Source organism: Cutaneotrichosporon cavernicola (assembly GCF_030864355.1).
Source record: "Cutaneotrichosporon cavernicola HIS019 DNA, chromosome: 1".
NCBI lineage: Eukaryota > Fungi > Basidiomycota > Tremellomycetes > Trichosporonales > Trichosporonaceae > Cutaneotrichosporon > Cutaneotrichosporon cavernicola.
Window position 1 is genome coordinate 532,244 of NC_083393.1, and position 20,783 is coordinate 553,026.

General features: G+C 61.0%; 9 protein-coding genes across 9 annotated transcripts; 4 read left to right on the plus strand and 5 right to left on the minus strand.

The window, feature by feature from the left end:
* CcaverHIS019_0101970 (uncharacterized protein) lies at nucleotides 1–3,372 on the plus strand (the record flags this gene model as incomplete). Its single annotated transcript, XM_060597644.1, has 2 exons — nucleotides 1–909; nucleotides 949–3,372. The coding sequence occupies 2 exons, from the start codon at nucleotides 1–3 to the stop codon at nucleotides 3,370–3,372; spliced, it is 3,333 nt and encodes a 1,110-aa protein (XP_060452745.1).
* Nucleotides 3,373–4,278: 906 nt separating this feature from the next.
* Nucleotides 4,279–5,823, minus strand: CcaverHIS019_0101980 (uncharacterized protein; the record flags this gene model as incomplete). Its single annotated transcript, XM_060597655.1, has 5 exons — nucleotides 4,279–4,532; nucleotides 4,567–5,120; nucleotides 5,155–5,286; nucleotides 5,324–5,456; nucleotides 5,529–5,823. 5 exons carry the CDS (start codon nucleotides 5,821–5,823, stop codon nucleotides 4,279–4,281), a joined length of 1,368 nt encoding a protein of 455 aa, XP_060452746.1.
* A 551-nt stretch (nucleotides 5,824–6,374) lies between these two features.
* CcaverHIS019_0101990 (uncharacterized protein) lies at nucleotides 6,375–7,730 on the minus strand (the record flags this gene model as incomplete). Its single annotated transcript, XM_060597666.1, has 3 exons — nucleotides 6,375–6,755; nucleotides 6,854–7,170; nucleotides 7,460–7,730. The coding sequence occupies 3 exons, from the start codon at nucleotides 7,728–7,730 to the stop codon at nucleotides 6,375–6,377; spliced, it is 969 nt and encodes a 322-aa protein (XP_060452747.1).
* A 396-nt stretch (nucleotides 7,731–8,126) lies between these two features.
* Nucleotides 8,127–10,078, minus strand: CcaverHIS019_0102000 (uncharacterized protein; the record flags this gene model as incomplete). Its single annotated transcript, XM_060597679.1, has 4 exons — nucleotides 8,127–8,717; nucleotides 8,752–8,833; nucleotides 8,867–9,016; nucleotides 9,051–10,078. 4 exons carry the CDS (start codon nucleotides 10,076–10,078, stop codon nucleotides 8,127–8,129), a joined length of 1,851 nt encoding a protein of 616 aa, XP_060452748.1.
* A 1,555-nt stretch (nucleotides 10,079–11,633) lies between these two features.
* CcaverHIS019_0102010 (uncharacterized protein) lies at nucleotides 11,634–12,860 on the plus strand (the record flags this gene model as incomplete). The annotated part of the gene is made up of 2 exons (XM_060597690.1): nucleotides 11,634–11,967; nucleotides 12,337–12,860. The coding sequence occupies 2 exons, from the start codon at nucleotides 11,634–11,636 to the stop codon at nucleotides 12,858–12,860; spliced, it is 858 nt and encodes a 285-aa protein (XP_060452749.1).
* A 91-nt stretch (nucleotides 12,861–12,951) lies between these two features.
* BRO1 (uncharacterized protein) lies at nucleotides 12,952–16,289 on the minus strand (the record flags this gene model as incomplete). The annotated part of the gene is made up of 3 exons (XM_060597701.1): nucleotides 12,952–15,808; nucleotides 15,990–16,071; nucleotides 16,103–16,289. 3 exons carry the CDS (start codon nucleotides 16,287–16,289, stop codon nucleotides 12,952–12,954), a joined length of 3,126 nt encoding a protein of 1,041 aa, XP_060452750.1.
* Nucleotides 16,290–16,616: 327 nt separating this feature from the next.
* CcaverHIS019_0102030 (uncharacterized protein) lies at nucleotides 16,617–17,259 on the plus strand (the record flags this gene model as incomplete). Its single annotated transcript, XM_060597712.1, has 6 exons — nucleotides 16,617–16,655; nucleotides 16,689–16,716; nucleotides 16,880–17,013; nucleotides 17,048–17,125; nucleotides 17,156–17,161; nucleotides 17,215–17,259. The coding sequence occupies 6 exons, from the start codon at nucleotides 16,617–16,619 to the stop codon at nucleotides 17,257–17,259; spliced, it is 330 nt and encodes a 109-aa protein (XP_060452751.1).
* A 189-nt stretch (nucleotides 17,260–17,448) lies between these two features.
* On the minus strand, nucleotides 17,449–18,117 carry PSF1 (uncharacterized protein; the record flags this gene model as incomplete). The annotated part of the gene is made up of 1 exon (XM_060597723.1): nucleotides 17,449–18,117. The coding sequence occupies one exon, from the start codon at nucleotides 18,115–18,117 to the stop codon at nucleotides 17,449–17,451; it is 669 nt and encodes a 222-aa protein (XP_060452752.1).
* A 724-nt stretch (nucleotides 18,118–18,841) lies between these two features.
* LSC1 (uncharacterized protein) lies at nucleotides 18,842–20,267 on the plus strand (the record flags this gene model as incomplete). Its single annotated transcript, XM_060597734.1, has 5 exons — nucleotides 18,842–18,884; nucleotides 18,938–19,006; nucleotides 19,075–19,118; nucleotides 19,164–19,229; nucleotides 19,497–20,267. The coding sequence occupies 5 exons, from the start codon at nucleotides 18,842–18,844 to the stop codon at nucleotides 20,265–20,267; spliced, it is 993 nt and encodes a 330-aa protein (XP_060452753.1).
* Between the last annotated feature and the right edge of the window lie 516 nt (nucleotides 20,268–20,783).

Below are 20,783 nucleotides of genomic sequence, written 5' to 3' on the forward strand. Positions count from 1 at the left end.
ATGATGCCCATGCCCATGCCAGTCGCTGTCGCTGCCGCCGCGCCGGTCCTGCGTCCGCCATCCTTTTCGATTAAGACGTCTCCAAAGGCCAACATGGCGGCACTCGGAGTCGTGACCGGTGACCCTCTGACGGTTCGTCGCTCGCGCCCACCACAACCGAAACAGCAAAGCCGTGCGTCCACGGATCCACGAGCCAGCTTCGCGCCTCCAATGGACCAGTCTCAATACAAGTCCAACTCGGTGCCTGCACCCTTCCCTACGTCGCGCCATCAACCTACCAACTCGGCATCCAACCTACCCGCCATAGCTGGTTTGGCAGACGCCGGGCCCTATCCCACTACCCAGCTTCAGATGCGGCAATCCGGCGGAGGACTTGGCCTCCCTGCGTTGCCGGCTTTGCCGGGCGCTGGCCCAAGCGGCGGTCTCCAGATACCCCAGGGCATGAAGCCGGGCGAGGAGATCTGTCTCGAGTGCATGATGCGCGACCGTGACCTCGCTGACGTCGATGTGGTTGGTCACGGTGTCTGGGAGCGCGCCAGTGATGTTGCGCTGGAAGAGCTCAAGTCGCGCGAGTACGACGTCTTGCGCAGCATGTCCATCGACCATTCGGTGTCCCTGTCAGCCATGTCGGTTGACGAATCGATATCGAGCAGCACTCATGGCGAGACACTCTCGAGCCCCCGTTCTCACACTTCGGGTGGGGCTTCTGACGACGCCGCACGCAAGAAGAATCAGGCAAGAGACGCGCGTCGTCAACGGCGCGAGGACCGTGACATTCAGGTGGCGCGCATCGGTTGGCGTGGCTTCAAGTGGGAGGAAGGTTCTGGCGGTGACGGATTCCCTGCCGGATTCCGTGGCACGCGCCCTGGTCCCTTGACGGAGAAAGGCATCAAGAACGTCATGACCATGGTGAGTGCAATCCAAGTCGTGCACTACTGAAACTCGCAGTTTCCCTCGTCGTCTGCCCTCCGTGCACAGATCCTCCAGAGCTATCTCCGCGGACAGTACCGTCTCATCGTCGAACTCAGACAAGAGGCGCATAGGCTCGGCCAGTACCCGGAGCCAGAGGAGCTTACCTATCCCCCATCGCCCACTCTCGACAGCCATGATTCGGTTCTCAGTGGCAGCATGGTTGCCCAGCGCACCGCGCGCGTCAGCATGGAGCGTGGCGCGCCGTCCATCAAGACACCCTCGATCAGCACGGCCCGGTCTGCGCCAGTCACGATGCAACAGCCGGTGCCCAGACTAAGAGAGAGCCCGTCGACACCCGCTGGTCTCAACTCTGGCATCAAGGCGCGACCTAGAACGCATTACGATCGCGAGCCGACATCTGCCGCGTCGCGCCTATCGACTGCGACCAACATCCGTCCTGCTCCAGCTCTTGGCCTCGGAACGTCGCCGTCGAACCGCACCTCGCACCTGAAGGCTCCGAGCGGTTCAACTGGTCCCAAGGGCCGCGAGTCCAAGTTCTATGCCGGGGACGACTGGTCGGACACGGAGGACCTGTGGCCTGGGTACGATGAGCTTGGCTCCCCCGCTTCCACCAATCTCCGCCCATTCTCGTTCGCGGTGCGCGCTGGCCAACAGCGGGAGCGGGAAGGAAGCATTGGCAGCCACCACAGACGCTCTTTCTTTGGCAAATTTGGCGACTCTGTTACGTCCTTCTTCACTGGCAGCCATGGTGGCAGCGGAAGTATGATTGACATGCACCTCGGCATCGACATGGACCGCCGTAACCGCACCTCGTCGTACCAGGTGCACGAGAGCCCGCGTGTCAGCGCGTTCATTCCCAGCCGGCCAAGCTACTCGGGCAGACGCTCATTCCTTGGGCAGCCCTACGACGACCCGTTAGCGCCACCTGCGGTCCTCCAGGAGCGTCCACGGGCAATGTCGGTCACGGCAACGCACCAACCCACCGCACGCCTTACGCAGGTGTCCACGTACGCGAGCGAGAATGTCGACGACGAGGTCTCCCCCAAGAAGAAGGGCGGCATCAAGGGCCTCATCCAGAAGATGAAGAAGGGCAGCAACAAGAAGGACCGTAGACAGTCTCTCTCTGCAGCTGCCGCAGCCGACGAGAACTCGACGTCGGACCTTGTGCCACCTCCCCCAATGAACTTCCTCGTCAACCGCGGCGAGCGCAACCACGACCGCAAACGTTCCAGCTCGTCCATCTCGATGGTCAACGACAGCCAGGGCTCCTTGGCTCCAGGAAGCCAAGGCCAACGCTCGGTGTCTGCACCATTAGGCTCGTCTGCCAGTGACATCAGCCCTACGAGCTCGCGGTTCCAGCCAGACAAACCCACTGATCTGCCGCGCCGTAGCACTGCGCCCGCCGTCGAGTTGCCACCTGGGGCTGCAGAGGCGGGGTACAATGCACGCAGAGGTTCGCTCATGGGTTCGACTATGGAGATGCTCACTGGGTCGTCCCACAATGGCGTCGCGCCGCCGATCGTCACGCCCGATCTTCCCGTGGTCTTTGACGAGCCCCAGCCTCTGCGCGAGACGATGGTTCCCAATACGAACGGGCCATCTCATCATCCTGCGTACGCCGGTAAGGGCAACATGCAGCCCTCGCTGTCTTCGCGTTACGCGGGCTCGACCACCACGATGCCTGCAATTGAGACTCCCGAGTCGGGCAACACCGTGAACTCGTACTTGTCGCCCGCGTCACAACTCAACACGTCGCCAAACCGGCACAAGAACCTGCCGCCTTTGCCTCCCGGGATGATTCCCAACCACGGCTCTCCCAACATGGGCTCTCCTGAGATGTACAGCGATGCCGACGCGCTCTCAATGCGTGGCAGCATGTACGACAACAAGCGCTTGTCGTCGATGCCGTACCCTCGCGCTTCGCTGTCTGCCGAGCCACCCACCAACTACCGCACCGGGGTCCCTCCTTCCACCGATTATTTCCCCACTGCCTCGCCACGCTATCACCAACCTGCGCACGGGAACCAGTCGCCCGGTCCGATGGTGTCCGAGTCACCAAACTCGACGGGTTCGCGCTCGTCGACCTCGACTCCGTTCCAGCAGTGGAATGGCGGGTTTGTCCCACAGCAGCGTGTTATCCAGCCCCGCGCAAGCTTTGACGTGCTCGCCGACAACCGCTCGGCGCGTGTGAGACGCTCGACAGCGGTCCCCGGCATGGGCATTCCGATGGACTCTGGCCGCAACGCGCAGAGCATGTACATCCAGCAGTCGGCTGCAGCGTCGACCGGATCGTTCGGTCGCTTCCTCAAGGGCGACCCGCGCGTCCCTGGCGGTCCTCCGCCGCCGCACGTCGCCAACATGGTCGCGTCCTCTGTCGCGCCCACCGAGGACAGAAAGGAGAGGCGCCGCGGCATCAAGAGCATTTTTGGCAAGAAATAGGCGCTTAATCACTACTCAACGCCACGTAACGTCCAACCGCAACAACGCCATTCGTTCATGCACATTTACATACGACACGAACATTGAGGCTCACACGAGCCGTAATATACCATGACCAGGACACTGGTTGTAGCACTATATATTTTTCGGCGCGTGTAGAGGCCGGGGAATGCACTACTTGTCTGTCGCAGTGGAGGAGAGCGTAGCGCGACGACCTGTGGTGCTTGGGTGTTGTTGTTAGGAAGGTGCTGCGTGTGTGGCATGGCTGTTCGCTTCATACCCGTCCACAGTCTGGCGCGGGTTGTCTTGCCCCAGCACTGATGTATGTGGGTAGCGCTCAAGAGTGACGTGCCACTCACTCGGGCCCACTCTGTTCCGCACGCTCATAACCCGCCAACTGGTGCCACAACGAGTGTCACACGCTCACATAGCAGCATACACACGCGCTCTTCCACGGCCTATTGCACGAGTCTGGAATGAACCCGGGAGCCAACAAGCACTTCGGCGTTAAGGTGTACCATGTGGCAGCTGGGGGGCGGAACAACTCTACTCCGAAACTTGACTCGCCCATTTCTCCCCTCGCGCTGAGTATTCAAGTGAACGCGCTTAACAGGGTTTTACTGAGGTTTCTGAGAGCCTGCTGGACAAGTATGGGCTAGTTGCGTGATTTCACCGGCAACGTAAGTGGGAACTCGGCCGGTGGCAGTTACAGTGACACTTACGTTTCAGCGACGTCACGACGTCACCCGCAGTGTTGGGTTGCTGCGATCTGTCGCGGCGCAGTGGGGTTCTGCGCTGTACATAGCGCTCAGCGGCCAACATGTGTCTATGTTCACAGATACATCATGCTACGATACACATAAAAGGAACAGAAAACACACGGCCACAGGCGCGGCCCATTTCTCGTCATTGTTTTGGCGTATCCGCGGTCTGGGACTCTTGAACCTTGTTACCGCGGAGATGAGTGACCACCTCACCCCGCCGTCCCGCCATCTTCCCAAAGCATGTCCGCGGAAACTTGCCTCCATCCGGTGTGCCCAGCTTGTCGTCGAGCGATCCCTTTAGGAGGGCGAGAGAAAGTTGGTGGATTGTCTTGAGGTACTTCATATCGGTGGCGAGAGAGGCAGTCACGATGACGGGAAAGTCGCAGAAGCTCTCGTCTGGTGTCAGTCAGCGCGCTCAATTATGACGTACGATTGGTCCCAATGATCGTGACGAGGCTTGCCTGTGCTTTCTGACAGTCCTCTAGGATAAATGGCCATTGCGACGCCAGGGTGTATTCCTGGCTGTTGATGGCCAGGATTGGTGGTGGGTCGACGATGGGCGGCCGGTCGCCGAGTGGCGCGAAAGGTTCCCACCAGTGGTCGAGGGCTAGGGCTGCAGACACGTCGAGCGGCTTGTAATCGTCGGGTGGGGCTTCGAGTGCGCGGAAGACGGTGGATGCGCCGAACGAGTGTCCCGCCAGCGCCGGGCGGGATGAGTCGACCTGTTCCGCAAAGGACGCGGTCCACTTGGGCCTTTTTGCTTCGTCCAACCCGTCCACTTTCCAATTCGAGGGGTTAGAGAAGGCCGCGTGCGCAGCGTAGACTTCACGTACCCGCTGGTCGAGCTGGAGCGCGCGGAGGTCGGCCTCGGCCTTGCCCCGCTTTACCTTTCCCAGTCCCGAGAGTCCCAAGAAGATAGAGCTGGCCGTAGATGACGGAGACGACGACGTCGGGGTGGGGTTCGAGTCCGGAGAGTCGTCCCATCTGTGGTCAGTCCGCTCACACGAGGTTAACTCACTCCAGTTCCCGCATGATGGTCAACGGTAACTCGCCATCACCGTCGGGGAGGACGACGTACGGCCCAGACCCGTCGGCGTGCTCGATGGCCAACACGACATATCCCTCGCTCGCAAGGTTGGCGGCCCATTGTCTGAGTTAGCGAGTTAGCGAGACCACGGCCGACGTACGAGTAGGTGGTGAGGGTACCACATATGCCGTGGCTGAAGATGACTAGGGGGTATGGCTTGTCTGTTGGCCGGAGGGGAGCGTTTGGTGACACAGGGACTTGATAGCGTGATGCGGCTCCACTGACAATCGGTACTTGGGGTCAACCACTGCTGATTGTAATTGAATCGCAGCTGCTCGGCAACATCGGCTACGACAAGGACTCACAAAGCCACTCCCCCGCACCAAAGTACCGGCCATAACCAGCCAACACGCCGCCCACAGGGTCAGGAATCCACTGCGCGCGCCCTCCCCGCGTATCGGTGGGGTAATATATCGCAAACGTGCTCCCGATGATACGGAGGGCGGGCTCGCCAGCCCGCGGAGACGAGTCCTTGAACACCGGCGAGGGGCGATACCAGATCTGTGCCGGAGCGTGGACGACAGCGTAGCCCACACCGTAGGGCCCGGTTGGAGGGGGAAGGGTGGATGAGATCACGGGGATGTAAGGGAGTAAGGGCATCGGTGGTGGGATGGGTTTAGCGGGATGCAGGAGAAGAGCGGGGTGGAGGCGGATGTGGATGAATGATGGAATGTCGGTTCCGCGGAGGTCCGTGCTGTTGGCTTATCTCGAAAGTGAGCGGCGGTCAACGTCAAAAAGGAGAGAGGAGGAGAAGAATCAAGATGATAGTTGGACGCAATGCCAGCAATGCGATCAAGCGAGACAAGACGAAACGAGACGAAGCGAGAGGAAGACGAGGTGTGAGACTAAAATAGCTGCTTGTGACAAGTTTAGGTGACGCTTATCTGTCCCCCCTCACCCCCCACTTCCGCACTCCTCGGTTACCAGGCACCAATTGCTCCAGGGTGACATTGTCAACCTTGGCCAACTGCGCCCTCGCTACGGTCGGCTACACCTGATACAGTGATATTAATCAATCACTACTCCAGTCATCTGACAAGCTGCGGAATGCTGGGAATAACTCACCGCAGTCGCGTGAATGCTTTTTCATCCCGCAGTGAATGTCGGCTTGGCCTATCCCTCCGTGACAGTCATGCATCGAGCACAGGAATCTACTGGGCCTTGACGCGCGGCCTCGTCGGCCACCCGCCAGCCTCCTTCTCCGCATTCTCCGCCTGCGCCGTGATGTCCGCAACGATATCCCTGATCGCCTCGATCTCGCCCGCCGTCTTGCCCTCAGCCGGCGCGTCGAGGGGTACAAACTCGCGGCCAAATGTCGACGCGAAGCGGGGCACCAGGGCGGCCGCGCACTCGGCCACGCTCGGCCCAGTCTTGCCCTGTCGCTCGAGGAGCTGTGAGATGCTCACGGCGCGCACATCCGCCAGGCCGCACGCCGTGACGAGGTCGAACCAAGGCACAGGCTCGGGAGTGACGTTCATCGCGAAGCCGTGGGACGTGATGCGGTGACGAAGGTGGATGCCGATAGAGGCGAGCTGGAGTCAGCCCATATACGACCAGCCGCAAGCTGGTAATCCTTCAGACGGCCGTGGCCTTGGAAAACCCAGACCCGGCCCGTCGCCGCTTCACTCACCTTCTCGTCACGTCCCCGGAACACACCGACGTGCCCGTCCTCGTGCGGCGCAACCACCTCCAGCCCGAGGTCCTCGGCATACTCGCGCAGCAGGGACTGGAGGTACTCGACGTAACAGCGGGTCGGCGTGCCCATGGCTGTGAGGTCGAGGATGGGGTAGCCCACAATCTGCCCCGGGCCGTGGTACGTCACCTGTCCACCACGCTTGGTGATGTAGAAGCCCGCACCGACATCCTGCACCTTTTCCTCCTCGGGGTGGAGAGTATCGGGGTTGGGCGAGTTGTCGCGGCGGCCTGTGGTGTAGGTTGGGGTGTGTTCTGGGGTTAGCCCGAAATGCACAGCGCCGAGGCGAGCCTGATGAGGCTAGAGGGGAGTGGGAAGGTTAAACGGAAGTGAGGAAGGAGCGGAGAGGCGAGCGAATGAGGCGACGGAGCAGAGAAGGAAGGAAGGTTGGGAGAGAGATGGCCCAGCCATTCGATCGACTAGCAGGTCGCTTCGGTCTGGGCCTCTCTACACTCGTCTACTTCCTCCAGCACTGCCCTTCTCCATCAACCACTCCAACCCTACATTCTCTCTCCATACCCATCCGCTCAATGAATCACTCACCAAGCAAGAACATGACATCCTGCGCCGAGCTCTCCCCCCGCTCGCGCCGCTGCAGACGCCCCTCAATGACGCGATGCTGCAACTCCAGGCCTTGGGGGTACGGCAGCGGCGAGCGGAAGATATGGTATCGCACGGGTGGAAGGGGATTGGGTTTTTGCGGCACGGTTTTGGACGACGTGCCGGGGCATGCCGCGCCAGTTGGTGTCCCGGCTGGCGCTAGGAGGCGGCGGGGGAGCGTACGTGCGAGCGAGAGGGGTTGGGAGACGCGCATGTTGATTTGAGACGAAGAAGAAGAAGAAGAAGAAGGTGGGCTGGCGCAAACATATTTCATTGTCTGTGGGGAAGCGCCGGTGGAGGTGGAGGCGGAGTTCCGTCCGATCGATCGCCCATCCTGTCATCCTCCAAAGACGCGGAATGCTGTTTGCGGTGGTTGGAAATGCTCAAGTTGGCATGGTCAGCATGTAGAACCTCATCTGCGCACCCATCCGAGCTGAGCCATGTTCCGCTCTGATGCCATCCATCATCCGCTCGCAATACAGTGCTGACAATACAGTGCTGACACAGCTCGTGCCCAGTCGCTGCTCGTGTGCACACACAGCTCGCTCCGCTCACTTGGACCTATCCCTCCCCTCGGTTCGTGCAATAAATCACATGGTAACGCAACAAGCTAGTCGGCAAGAAGGAGATACTGGCCACTCTCGGTGCTGCCACGCCGCCGCCTGGGCTCAGTCGACGCGCGCGTGGCACGCTCCTCAGCGGCCGGCTCCTCGGGGATCTCGGGTGTCGCGCGGACCGAAGACTCCGCCACGCTTCCGCCCGGCGTCTCGTGCGTGTTTGACGACGTCGGCGTGGTGTTGTTCAGGACAAGGGTCGAAAGGAAGATGTCGTTCATCGGCGTCTGCGCGAGACTGACGCTCACACTCGTGTCCTGCCGGTCCAGGGTCGGGCGGTCTCCAATGGCCATGGGCGTCGTGGTCGCTCTCGACGGCGTCGTTTCGTCCGGCTCAGCAGGTGTACCGGTGCCGCTCACAGCTGGCGTGCCCTCGCTGGCATGCGAAGAGATCTCCATCGTGTCATCCCCGTTGACCGAGGCGAGAACGCCGTTGATGCTCAGCTGGCCCAGCACGTCCTCCTCGAGCTCTGGCTCGGGCCGGATTGAGCCGGTCGAGTTGTGGCGCGAGCGCACAGACAGCCTCCTACTCGCAGCGTCCCATGCGTCCTCAATCTCGACGTCCTCATCCAGGTTCGCGTACGTGCGCTGGTGTCAGCCGAGTAGGGGAAAGGAAACATACACATAGCGGACAGGAGAAGCCAGGGTGATGTTGCACGAGAAGTGGGCGGATGCACTTGTAGTGGTAGACGTGCGAGCAGGGGCTGGCGTCAGAAAGGGACAAACGCACGGCCTACGCAATGAACAGGCTCTGGGCCGGGGCGACAGAGAAGAGGCAGATGCAGCAGTCGGACACGGCGCGGCCCTTTGGCCTTTGTGATGGGCCTGGCTGACCGGGCTTGTCAGTCTCGCCACGCAGCGCCGTGAGCTGCTTGATCGCCTTCTTGCTGCATGTCAGTTGGATCACCCTCTGTAACTCACTTGAACTCGGACGCGCCGCGCTGTTGCCACTCGCGACCAACCTCGACGCGCATCTTGACGCAGCGGTACATCTCCTCCGCACCGCCCTGGTAGTCGACACCGAGCTGCAGCACATCACCGTCCTTGAGCAGCTGTGGTCTGCTCTGGACGTTGGGACTCGACAGCCGTATGTGGTTGAGGAAGGTGCCTGACGAACTAGCCGTGTCTCGAATGTAGAACTTGCCACCTGGTTCGCACCAGACCTCGGCGTGAGACCGTGACACAACTTTGCTCCTGAACGCAGCGCGAGGCGAGAGCAAATCTCCGCCACCTCCTCCGACAAGGGGCACGTGTGCAGCTGCGGCGGCCACCATTGCCGCGGATGAGCTCGCGGCCGCTGCCTCTGGTCCCGCTGACGGTCCCGCCGCTTCGCTTGCGGCGGCGACCACTGCCGACGCAGCCGCCGCTGCCTCAGCCGCGGCTGCCTGCTGCACCCGGTCAGTGAAGCGACCAATCTTCATGAGGAGCGGAGGAGAACGCCCGTTGACGAGTGGGCCCGCGGTGCCCATGCTGGCAGCCGCGATGGAAGGCACGATGCCCGGCGGGACGTGCATGACGCCCATCTCGCGTTGGACGGGCTCAAACGAGAATGAGCGGTTTGACTCGAGCACCGGCACAAGGCGAATGCGATGTGTGCGCCTGAGCGCGGGGTCAACCGGGGGAAGATCGACCGTCTGTGGCGCCGTGGGCAAGGACACAGTGCGGTTCACTGAATCGAGTGGGTTCGGAGCCTCAACGGTCGGCGAGGAGACTCTGCCTCTGACAGCGCCCGTGAGCGTGTTGGTGACGCTCGCTGCGCGGGAGCGGCCGCGCATAAAACTCCCTAGGAAACTAGAACGCGGACTGGTCGGCGCACCTGGGCGCTCGGGCACAGTGCGCGCGGGCGGGCTGGCAGTCCGGTCCGCCGAGGCCGCGCGGTTGCTGGCCATCATGCTCGTTGCGGGCATCGCCATGTCGTGGCCTGGAGGTGAAGGGTTGCTGCGTGGCATCGGGTGGTGGTGTGGACGTTGGGGATGGTGCGGTTGGTGATGGGCGTGGTGTGTATGGATGCGGTGTTGAGGGTGGTGAGAGTGGTGTTGATGTACAGTGCGATGATTGAAGAGGTCTGTCAGCATGGCGACGGATAAGAGGGACGGGATGGTGGGCTGGACGAGGATTGGAGGATATTCGCGAGGCACGCTCGCTCTGTGTTGCGGCGGGGGAAGGGGGTTGGGTGAGGACGGATCGCGGGAAAGTTGATGTGCGGCATTGTAGGAGTGGATAGAGGGGCAGATGAGGAGGAGGGGACAATGTGTGGGAGATGGGGATGTTGCAAGTGGTGGGCCCGTGCTTGGTGCGGGGAAGGGAAACGTACCTGTGCTTTGGGTATGTGTTGTGTTTGTGGAATAGTGACGAAGAAGGATGTATTAATGGTGAGCAAGATGAGGAAGGTGATGAGGAAGAGGTGGGAAAGTACGACACGATTGTCAAGGCTTAGGATGAGGCTGAGGCCCCACCGTACGACATGTTCTTGTCCGGCCCGAACCCGGCCTAATGCCCTCCTTTGGAGGCTTATGGGCTTCTGAGGGGTTAATGTGATTTGCCATTCATTCGCTAGATGATGCCAAGAGTAGTACCCTTTCCCCGCTCCCCCTTTCCCTGCTCCCCCGCTCCCCCGCTCCCCCGCTCCCTTGTACTCCCCTATCACACCCCAAATCGCACCAACAACATTGCTCCACATCTGCTTGCATGCATGACACCGAGCTCGACACGAGTACCAAGTACACGGGTGTTTCTAGCCGGGGACAGAGGACTGAGCTCTCAGACAAATGCGCCCTCCTATCGATGGAGCCATGGTCCTGCATCTGAATGTACGTACATTGGACATATACATACCCCGCCTCTTTGTGCCTATGATACTGCGCGTCAACCCATGATCCGACGCGGGTCTACTTGCTTGGAGTGGCGGTGCAAAGCACGTGGTATCGGAGCCCCGCAACGTGGGGCGGTGGAGGCCCTCCATCTCAACCATCTCCATCACTAGTTGCGTGATTATCATTCCTCCGACTATTCCCCATCCTCTCTTTCCCATCTGCCTCCATCTCCCCTTGTTCCCTCTTCCCTTTTCCCTTTTCCCTCTTCCTTAACAACCAAGCTAACACGACAATCCTCCAGACCTCAGAGCTCAGAATGAAGACTTCGAGGACGTCGGGCGCAGATCGCCATGACTCAACGAGGGCGACCAGGGCGTAGACACGGCGGACATCGCCCCCCCTCCCCTCCACACCGAGGGGACCAAGTTTATGCTACCTCTTTCTCCGCGCCGTGCCCTCCCTCAAAGCTAGGTAAGATCGGAGAGGACATGAGGCATCCACTTACACATAATCGGAGCCGATCCGATCTAGCCCTCGCACGATAAGGGCACGGCTCTCTGTTAGTCGTCAGACCGCAAGCCGTGGGATTCTCATTGAGGCCCGGTAACATCTACAACCTCATCCCATCTCCTCTTCTTTTCCTCCTTCGTTTTCTCTCTTTTTCTCACCTCCTCATCATATCCTCCTAATCATGACCGCCGTCGACACCAGACAGCACAGACACCCACATGTTACGGAACACAGGCACCCTCCCTTACTCCCAACAATCTCGGAGGAATCACGCTCCTCTTCACCCCGGCAGTCCAAGCCCGACTGGCCATGGGACAGCGACGACGAAGAGTACATCGAGAACGCTCCACCACAGACGGACGCCCACGCACGCCTAGGCTGGGAGATTGCCGAGTACCGCGAGCGCAGGCACCTGGGCGATTCTGACGCGCCCGACGACGAGCTGTACGCTGTCCCTGCTGAGACTTTACCAAACGTACGAACACCCACGATTCTCGTAACCCCCCCGCCTGCGAGTACGCCGCCGCCTCTATTCCTACTCAGTCCAAATCGCAGTCCACATCCGAGTCCCCAACACGGCGCGCGTAACCCGCAATTGGACATATTCACTCCCATTGGCGATCCCGATCAACCCGGCGCCGGAGGCCGGGAAGTAACACCCCTAGACATTGGCGCTTCACTCCTGGAACGCGCAGAGGCCCTCCTACACCCCCACACCCCAAGGGAGGTCTTCCATCCAACCCCACTCCCATGGTCACACTTTGATCCTTCCAGTGCCATTCCCTCGCCCTTCTTACCACCATGCCCCTCCCCCCCCTCCTCCTCCTCCGTGACGCCCTCCCAATCTGTCTCGTGGTGGCGTAATCTATGGAACGCGTCCCCAGGACCCCGAATCTCGCCTTTCGAGTGGGATTCGCCTTCACCACGTTTCGAGCCCGGTCTCCAATTTGGCGAGTGGGGCGATTGGGGACAGAGTGCCGGTGGGAGTCGTGGACTGTCCCCGAATCTCGAGGCTGTGTCGCCTCGCTCGGCCAAGTTCGACTTGTCTGCGCCCCTATGTGGTGAGGGCATGCCCTCGCTTGCCACACCCCTTCGTTCCTCACACGAGCGGCGCTTCTCTAACCCATCACTCCGCCAGCCACGCTTCTCCGATCCCGATGAGTGGTATTCCTGTCATTCTAGCGGTGGGTCATTCGGCATGCTGGATGTTCAACGGCGCAGCGTCGACGTCCAGGCCATCGCATGCTGGAGACTCGACGTGTTCGAGGAGTGTGGGGGATGGCCAGGGAGGGCTGCGCCCGTCGGCGTGCTTGAGAGTTATGGCGGTTCTGCGGTCAAGGGTGAAGGCGTAACTGGGCGCATAGGCGGCGAGGAGGGGTCAGTAAGAGCCAAGGGCGTACGTGAGTAGCACGTCAGCGCCGAATGTAGCGAACCTGAAACACGTAGCGAACATAGATCAGGTAGCAACCCATCATAGAATCCTCTGCGTCACATGTCTCCTAGTACCGGTGTCCGCCGTACTGTTGCTGGGGCTGGCCATACTGCTGTGGAGGCTGGCCGTACTGCTGTGGAGGCTGCGGTTGACCGTACTGCTGTGGAGGCTGCGGCTGACCGTACTGCTGTGGAGGCTGGCCGTATGACTGCTGAGGCTGCCCAGGTGGAGGGGGATACGGCGCGTATGTCGGCCTCTGCGGCGGCGGCGGCGGCGGCGTGTATCCCGGGTAGCTGTGCTGCGGAACGGAGGGTGGAGCTGGGGCCGAGGACGAGTACCCGGCCGTCGTGGGGTAGGAGCGCGAGGGTGGGGGCGGCGGGGGCGGCGGGAAAGCCGAGTTCGAAGTATGAGGAGGAGGGAATGCCGAGCCGGAGGTAGGGGGAGGGTAGGGCGTCGTGCCCGAGGTAGGAGGGTAGGCGGGGCCAGTAGGAGGCGGTGGGTATGGAGCCTGGTTGCCAGCCTGGTACTGGCTAGGCGTGGGATAGGCCGAGGAATACTGGCGCTGCGGCTGGGGCGGGGGTGGGGCGGGGTATGGCGACATGGTGCGCCCGCTCGGGAAGGAAGGGTAAGATGGTTTCGCGGGTGGCGAGGGGGCTTTAGCCGCTGAGTATGGCTTGGGTGGCGAGGGCGCGGTGCTGAATGCGCTCGGGAGGCTGAGGGACGAGAAGTCGTATGGGTTGGCTGGAGGGGACGGAGCATTCGGTGGGGACTGGTGGCTGCTCCCAAGGGAGAGGCCGCCGAATTGAGCTGAGAGGGCCTGCGGCGGTAGCGGGGGAGGTGGCGATGCGGCGGGGCTGACTGAAGACCGAACGCTCCCCCCGATACGGTTACGCATCTCGATGTCGCTGACCATCTTGTTACGCTCGGTGTTGCGCGCGCCTACGTAGGAGCGGATTTCGCGGCGCAGGTCGGAGATCACCTCCTCAATGGACGCGTAGAACCCCTCTGCGCGGGCAAGGCCGTTCGCCACTTCGCCGTGGGTCGCGCCAGCACGTTGCAGGCGGCGTTCCCAGCTCTTGACACGGGACGCCTTTTCCTTCGCCCCACGATTACGCTCCCGCACACCACGACCACGCTCCACCTTCTGCACGATTGCCTCCAGCTCCGAGGTGAGGCTATTGCTTGCGGTCAGAGCGCTGCCGAGGCGGCTCTGGTACGGACGGAACTTCTCCAGCTCGGCCGCGAAGAGCTGGGGCTCTACATTGCTGCTACGCCGGTTCAGGAGTAGGAGATTGGACACGTCGTCGCTCTGGATCTTGGCCTTCAGATCCTTGAGGACATCGTCACGCTCCGTCCGGACCTTGGACAAGCGGTCCAACTTGTCCCCAGCCTCCTTGGCTGCAGCGCGCAGGGCGTCCGCCTCCGCCGCGTCAAGTTGCGGCCGCACCTGCTCCTCGTCCGCAAAGTCTAGGAGACTCTCGCCTGGAGCAGGCTGCACGGTCTGTGTCTTGCCCAGTGCGACGTCGCGCGCCTGTGCACGTAGCGCGTCAGGCCCGGCTTGAAGCACTGCCATATCCGGCTGGATCTCTGCCCACAGTTTGGCGAGCTGGGAGTCGCTCGTCGCGGCGTTTGACACCGCCGACAGATTGGCAGTGATCGTCTGCCGGAACGACGCAGTCTGCGGACCACTGGGCGGCTGCGTAAAGTTCGGAGCATGCTTGGAGCGCGCACGCTCGCACTCTCGGCTCTCGTTGTCGAGGTGCGCCGTCAGTTCCTGTAGCTCCCGCTCGACACGCTGCCGCTCGGTCTCGACGTTGCGCACGCGCGCGTCGGTTGAGCCCGAGCGCTGCAAGTCGCTCGCGATGCGCACAAGCTCGGACGACACCTCGACATCCGCGTCCGCGTCGTCGCCGTCGGCCATTCTGCGCCACGCGTTCACCGCAGCTGGCAAGCCGAGGTGCTCAAGCGCCGCGCGCACCTCGACCTCGGAAAGCTCGACACGCTCGACCTCGCCCCGCACAAGCTTGGCCTTCTCCTCCGAGTATACCGACGCAGACTCGTGCACCGCGAGCGGGATGAGGCGTGCAAAGATGTCTGGCCCGATGAGCTTGGACACGTCTGGGCTCTGGTACACTTCCTGGATGACGACGGGAGTTGCGGGGGGGAGCTTGTCGATAGCCGGAAGCGATGCCTCGGGTGGCAGGGCATCGTGGTAGATGAGGTCGTTGTCCTTGATGGCCTGCTTCTTGTCCTCTTCAACAACCGCGGCGTGGACCTTTGCAATCTCGACAATGGACGTGCCGGCGTCATGTGGCAGTGTGGGGTCAGATCCCGATATGATCTGGTACGCGAACCCCTGCGCGATACGCAGAGCGTCCTTGGCGTCCTCGTCTGCCTTCTTGTACCGCACCAGCGCTACGCCATACTTGCCACTCGCCGAGTCGGCCTTGGCCTTCTGGTATTGAGCGATGGATGAGAAGAGCTTGGCTTTAGCCTCAATGAGGCGCATCCACGACCGGTCGAACACGCCCTTGCCCGTAAACTCTTTGATCTCGTCTGAGAGGCTATTGTACATTGTCGCGAGCTGGTTGGATGTGCGCGCGATGAGCCCCGCTGCCTTCTTCTCATCAACGAGCTTTTCCATGAACACCTCGGTCGCTTGCGCAAGCGACAAGTTGATTAGGATGTGCACGACGTCGCGGCTCAAGTCGGTCGAAGGAGCGTGAAGGAAGTTCTCGTTGATGTAAGTGAGCATACCGGCGGTGGCACGGCAGTTGAAGTACGCGCGCTTGAGGCCTTCGGGGTCGGCGCGGGACTGCGAAGCGGCGAGCGAGGAGAGCACGCTGGCAAGGAGGTGGATGATAGATGCCTTCTCGAATGCGAGAGAGGTTTGGGTCGTGAGTTTGTTTGTGAACGCGTCATGCCTGCTGTCAGTGGTCAAGTTTGTGGATGAGCGAGGTCATGAGTGCAGCGAGCGACTCGGTGACGGAAGGCGGGAGGGCGGAGTGTGGAGGCTAGACGAAGGTAGGAAGGGAGGCGGGGGGGTAGCAGCGAGTACGTCCTGAATGGGACACGCTGGGGAGAGGGTTCGAGACGCCGACTCACCATGCAAATGACACCTTTACCTCTGCAAACCGGAGCTCGAGTAACTCAAGCTGCCCGAAGTACTTGTACAGCAGGTCACGCGCTGCGGTCAGCCCAACCTGACGCTGACGTACCCGTTGTGTCCGAGCTTGCGCCGCGCACAGCATCCTGGCGGCATCGCTGGAGGATAGCGATTTCCTCAGCGTACGAGTCAGGAGCCTCGCCGAACGAGTGCGCGATTGTGGACCGAATGGGTCCGGCCCAGTCGGCGTCACTTGTCGTCTTGCGTGGGATCGAGATGAGAGGGGATTGGTGGGCCATGGCGGGGGTGCCCGCAAGGGGCGAGGAGGCGAGGATGCCAAGAGGGCTAGTAAGAGAGTAGTCCCAGTGGGAATATCAGGGCTTTGAGTGCTTGGTCGTTGAACGGCGCTCGGCGTGGTGTGGCGTTGAGATGAGATGAGTAGTGCAAAGTAGTAGTCGATGGGCGGCTGGCTCGCAGTCCCCATACTGCATGACGCAGCGATTCAGGTTATCCTGATCAAGCAGTGGTGTACTGTGCACGGCCTCACGGGACCAAACCCACGTGGGAGATCTTGGCCACCGACATCTGACATTGCTTTGCCAACTCTTGACCTCGACAACAACATCATGGTGAACGACAAAAAGGTCCCCGAGGTCCTCCTTGACGTGAGCTCGCGGTTCTGGGAAAGCTGACATCAGTTCGCCGACGGCGGTGTGTACATCAAGCGTGGGTATCTTGCGCGCGTCTTCACAGCTGCATACCTTGCACCCGCCTGCAACATTCAACTAGTTGAATCAGCAGCTGGCAGCTGTCCAAACGTCCAGCTGAAGAAACCGATACCAGCTGGAGAGCCTCGACAGATGTTCACATAGGAGATAGCTAACAGCAGACAAGATGGAGGACGCCGTTGTCGAGCTCGAGCGCCGCCGCATCACCCGCGACGAGGCACGCAAGGCCGCCAAGGCGATGGATGCGCTCGACGTCAAGAAGCCTGTGGTGAATGCCGAGCATGTCCAACTGCTCGTGGGTTCTCCAAATTGAGGTTGGCTGATATCAGGTCAAGGAGCTTGGGATTGAGAAGGACGAGGCGGAGAAGGCGCTTGCAGCTGAACAGGGCGACCTCGTCAAGACGATTGTGGCTCTGACTGCGCCACCGAGCTAGTAGAGTAGCGTGAGTGTGCCGTTGACACAGCAGCTTGGTTGTTTGATGTGATCTCACGCCAGATCACAGAGGTAGAAGGTGTAGACGTGGCCGTGCGCGGTTACTAGATTGTGACAACATGCATTATACACTGTACCCATGCGGAGAGGACCATGAAGATGTAGGCTGGAGGGATCGAGGCGGGGTGAGGCGACGTCTAGGATGGGGCTCAGGGCAAGCTCCGAGATGTCGGATGTGGTCTTGGTTCCACTCGGTGGAGCTGCGCGTCACTTGCTGTCGCCGATGCGCGCGACACACTACATCTCTTCGAGGTATCCCTGTACGATGAGGCGCTCGATAAGCGCACGTTCGAGGTAGAACCGCGATCCCTTGGTGAACTCGAATCTAGCCCCGTTCTCGAGCACGATTTCGCCCGCATCTCTCACGACGCGCACGTCGACAAACAACTCTCCAGGTGGCCGCCCAATCGGCGCGGCAATATCGAGCACATCGAGAAAGTCGCTCTTATAATCGAGCACGAGGCTCGAGTAATCGCGCATAAGGTCGAGCTCCTGCTGGCTGAGTGCACTCCGCAAATCCGGCGCGTCGGGGTCGCCCGTACTATTCCCAACCCCTAGTGTTGAGGACGCATCAAATGGTGCGAGGAGATGTGCGAGTGCGCCGCCAGCGTCCCACCACCGTTCCTTGATCCCCCCAATGCGGGTGTGGAGATACGCAAGGAGGCAGCGTTTGTTGCGCCGGACCGCGAGGTGTTTGATGGTGAGGGCGCAGATTAGGGCCGGGTCTTGGGTCAGGTTCTCGACTGAGGCTGTTGCGTGCGCGATGGCGTCGCCGAGCTGGCGTGTTTCGAGGCAGATGTCGAGGACGAGCTTTTGGGAGTATTTTGGGATGGGGAGTTGTGGAGCCGTCGCGAGAGTCGAACGGTGCGCGATCGTGACGAGCTGGAGCGCTTGGTCACCGTGCATGGCGGATGTGGCGATGTGATGTAGGTGGCGAGCAAGACGGGTCTGTCAACACTGTCAACAAATGTCGGCATAGCAGGCGCGTCGAGCAGCCAGGATCGTAATGAGGGTTGAGGGACGCGTCGCGCGCCTGATTTGAGCTCCAGGAGGCACGTCGAATAATGGTGCGACTAGTCACCACGTGGACAGAAGCACGTGACTAACCTCTGGGATTGGAAAGTGGAGCCCCTAAGAACGTCATTCTCGGCGTTGGTCGGGCCTTCATTTGCGGGATACTGCCAGGGCGGCAGGCCGCGGGTAACCGGAAAATGGGGGAAATTGATTCCGCGCCGTGCTGTTGGGTGGGCTAAGTGGAAGTGCCGGGTATGTGGCCGATATCCAGGTCAATCCAGGTCAAAAGTAGGCAGAGACCGGACCACCGGTGATGAATGATCCGCTCTACAGTGCTGAAAGTGCCGCGTGGCCCTCAGGTGACCAGGTGACCCAGTATGGATCCCCCACCATCAAGGTCACCGGCGCTCTACCCTGTACAAGCAGGTACAGGTACGTAGAAAGCAAACGGCTACCACCCGAGCGGTTACATCCTGGCCCCTCCGTCTCCCCCCCTCCCCAACTCACTAGGTCGACGACAACCACCCGCACAAAGATCTTCTCTCCCCATCACATCACCCTTCCTCTCCATCTCCCATCCCTCTTCTTCACTCCTCATCCTCTCATCTCACTAACCATGCTCTCCTCATCCCTCCGCACTGCGACCCGCCTCGCTCGTTGTACGTACCACTCTTACTCTCACCTTTTCAACCAACCCACGAGCTAACCCTAGCGTCGCGCGGCTTCGCAACCTCGTCCGTGACCCGTTCGTATGAGGACACGATCAAGAACATCTGCGTCAGTGAGTCATGACATGAACACGAACACGTTCCATTGCCGCCGGCGCGATGCGGGGCTCACACCACACAGACAAGGATACCAAGGTCCTCATCCAGGGCTTTACCGGCAAGACGGTCAGTCGTGTTTCCCCGACATAGGCGACAGAGCTAATCTAGAAGGGTACTTTCCATGCCCAGCAGTCGATCGCGTACGGCACGCGTGTGATCGGCGGCACCAACCCCAAGGTGAGTGTAGGGTCGACATGGAGTGGGAAGGCGAGGTGCGGTTGGCGAGCCAAGTGCCGCTGGTCATGAGGAGGGCGGCGCGTGTCGGCAGAATGGAACGTAACCATGACGTCGGGCGATCGTGCGCGGCGCGGCGCGGCGCTTCCATCTAGCGCGACACGCACTTGCGGCGGGAGACACCAGCTTGTGCACCGAGAGCCTCCACAGGCCGACAAGCAGCTCTTGGCAGTGACGTAGTCATGGCAACACCCCACTAACATCCCCCAGAAGGCGGGCCAGACTCACCTCGGCCTGCCGGTGTTCGGCTCGGTCAAGGAGGCCAAGGACGCCGAGAACCCGTTCGCGACCGTCATCTACGTCCCCCCTGCCGGTGCCGCCGACGCCATCCTTGAGGCGATCGAAAACGAGATCCCCCTCATCGTGACGATCACTGAGGGTATTCCCCAGCGCGACCAGCTCAAGGTGTACAACGCGCTCCGGTCCCAGTCCAAGTCGCGCATGGTCGGCGGCAACTGCCCGGGTATCATGGCCGAGACGTGCAAGCTCGGCATCATGCCCGGCCACGTCTTCTCCGAGGGCAACATTGGTATCGTCTCGCGCTCCGGCACCCTGACATACGAGGCGGTCAACCAGACCACCCTCGCTGGTCTCGGACAGTCGCTTACTGTCGGTATCGGCGGTGACCCGTTCCCGGGCACGACCCACATCGACGTCGTCAAGATCCTCCTCGAGGACCCCAAGACTGAGGGTATTGTGCTCATCGGCGAGATCGGCGGTGACATGGAGGAGACGGCCGCGGCTTACCTCCAAGAGCACAACTCGGGCCCCAACCGCAAGCCCGTTGTTTCGTTCATTGCTGGTGTGACCGCACCTCCCGGCCGTCGCATGGGCCACGCCGGTGCGATCATCTCGGGTGGTAAGGGTGCTGCATCGGACAAGATTGCCGCGCTTGAGGCTGCTGGTGCCGTTGTCGCCAAGTCGCCCGGCCAGATCGGTGCGATGATGCACGAGGAGATGAAGAAGATCGGCAAGGCGTAAGCCAGTACGCTCGGGAGAAGGGTAGAGATACCGGGCGGCCTGCCCGGCCCTGCCACTTGTAGTTGTAGATGCGGGCCGCCGTTAGATGAACCATAGCATTCGGCTGGTGGGGCTGACGGCTGACGGTGTTGGTCGCTGACAGGGCGTGCTTTGGCTGACGGCAAGCGTGCAGTCCTCGAGAGGGCTTGGTTCACGGCCATCGTCATGAGGTACGTACGCAACAAGCACAATGGACGATGGCGAACTGCAGATGCATAGCGGGCAAGCGCGGTCGGCAGTGACCAGATGTGCGAACCCACTCACAGCTCTCCCCTCGAACCGCGGTCCCTACATCGCTTCCTGCTCTGAGGTGCAGAGAATGCACCACTGGGAACAATTACACCCTTCAACACCTCAGGACATGTCGGCCTCGCCGCCTCCATCACGTTTAGTCGACTGTGGCTGCTATTCGACTTTGTGAATGTAGCAGAGCAGCTGTGGTTCAAGTCATCTGACTGAGCTTGCCGCGGACAGGAT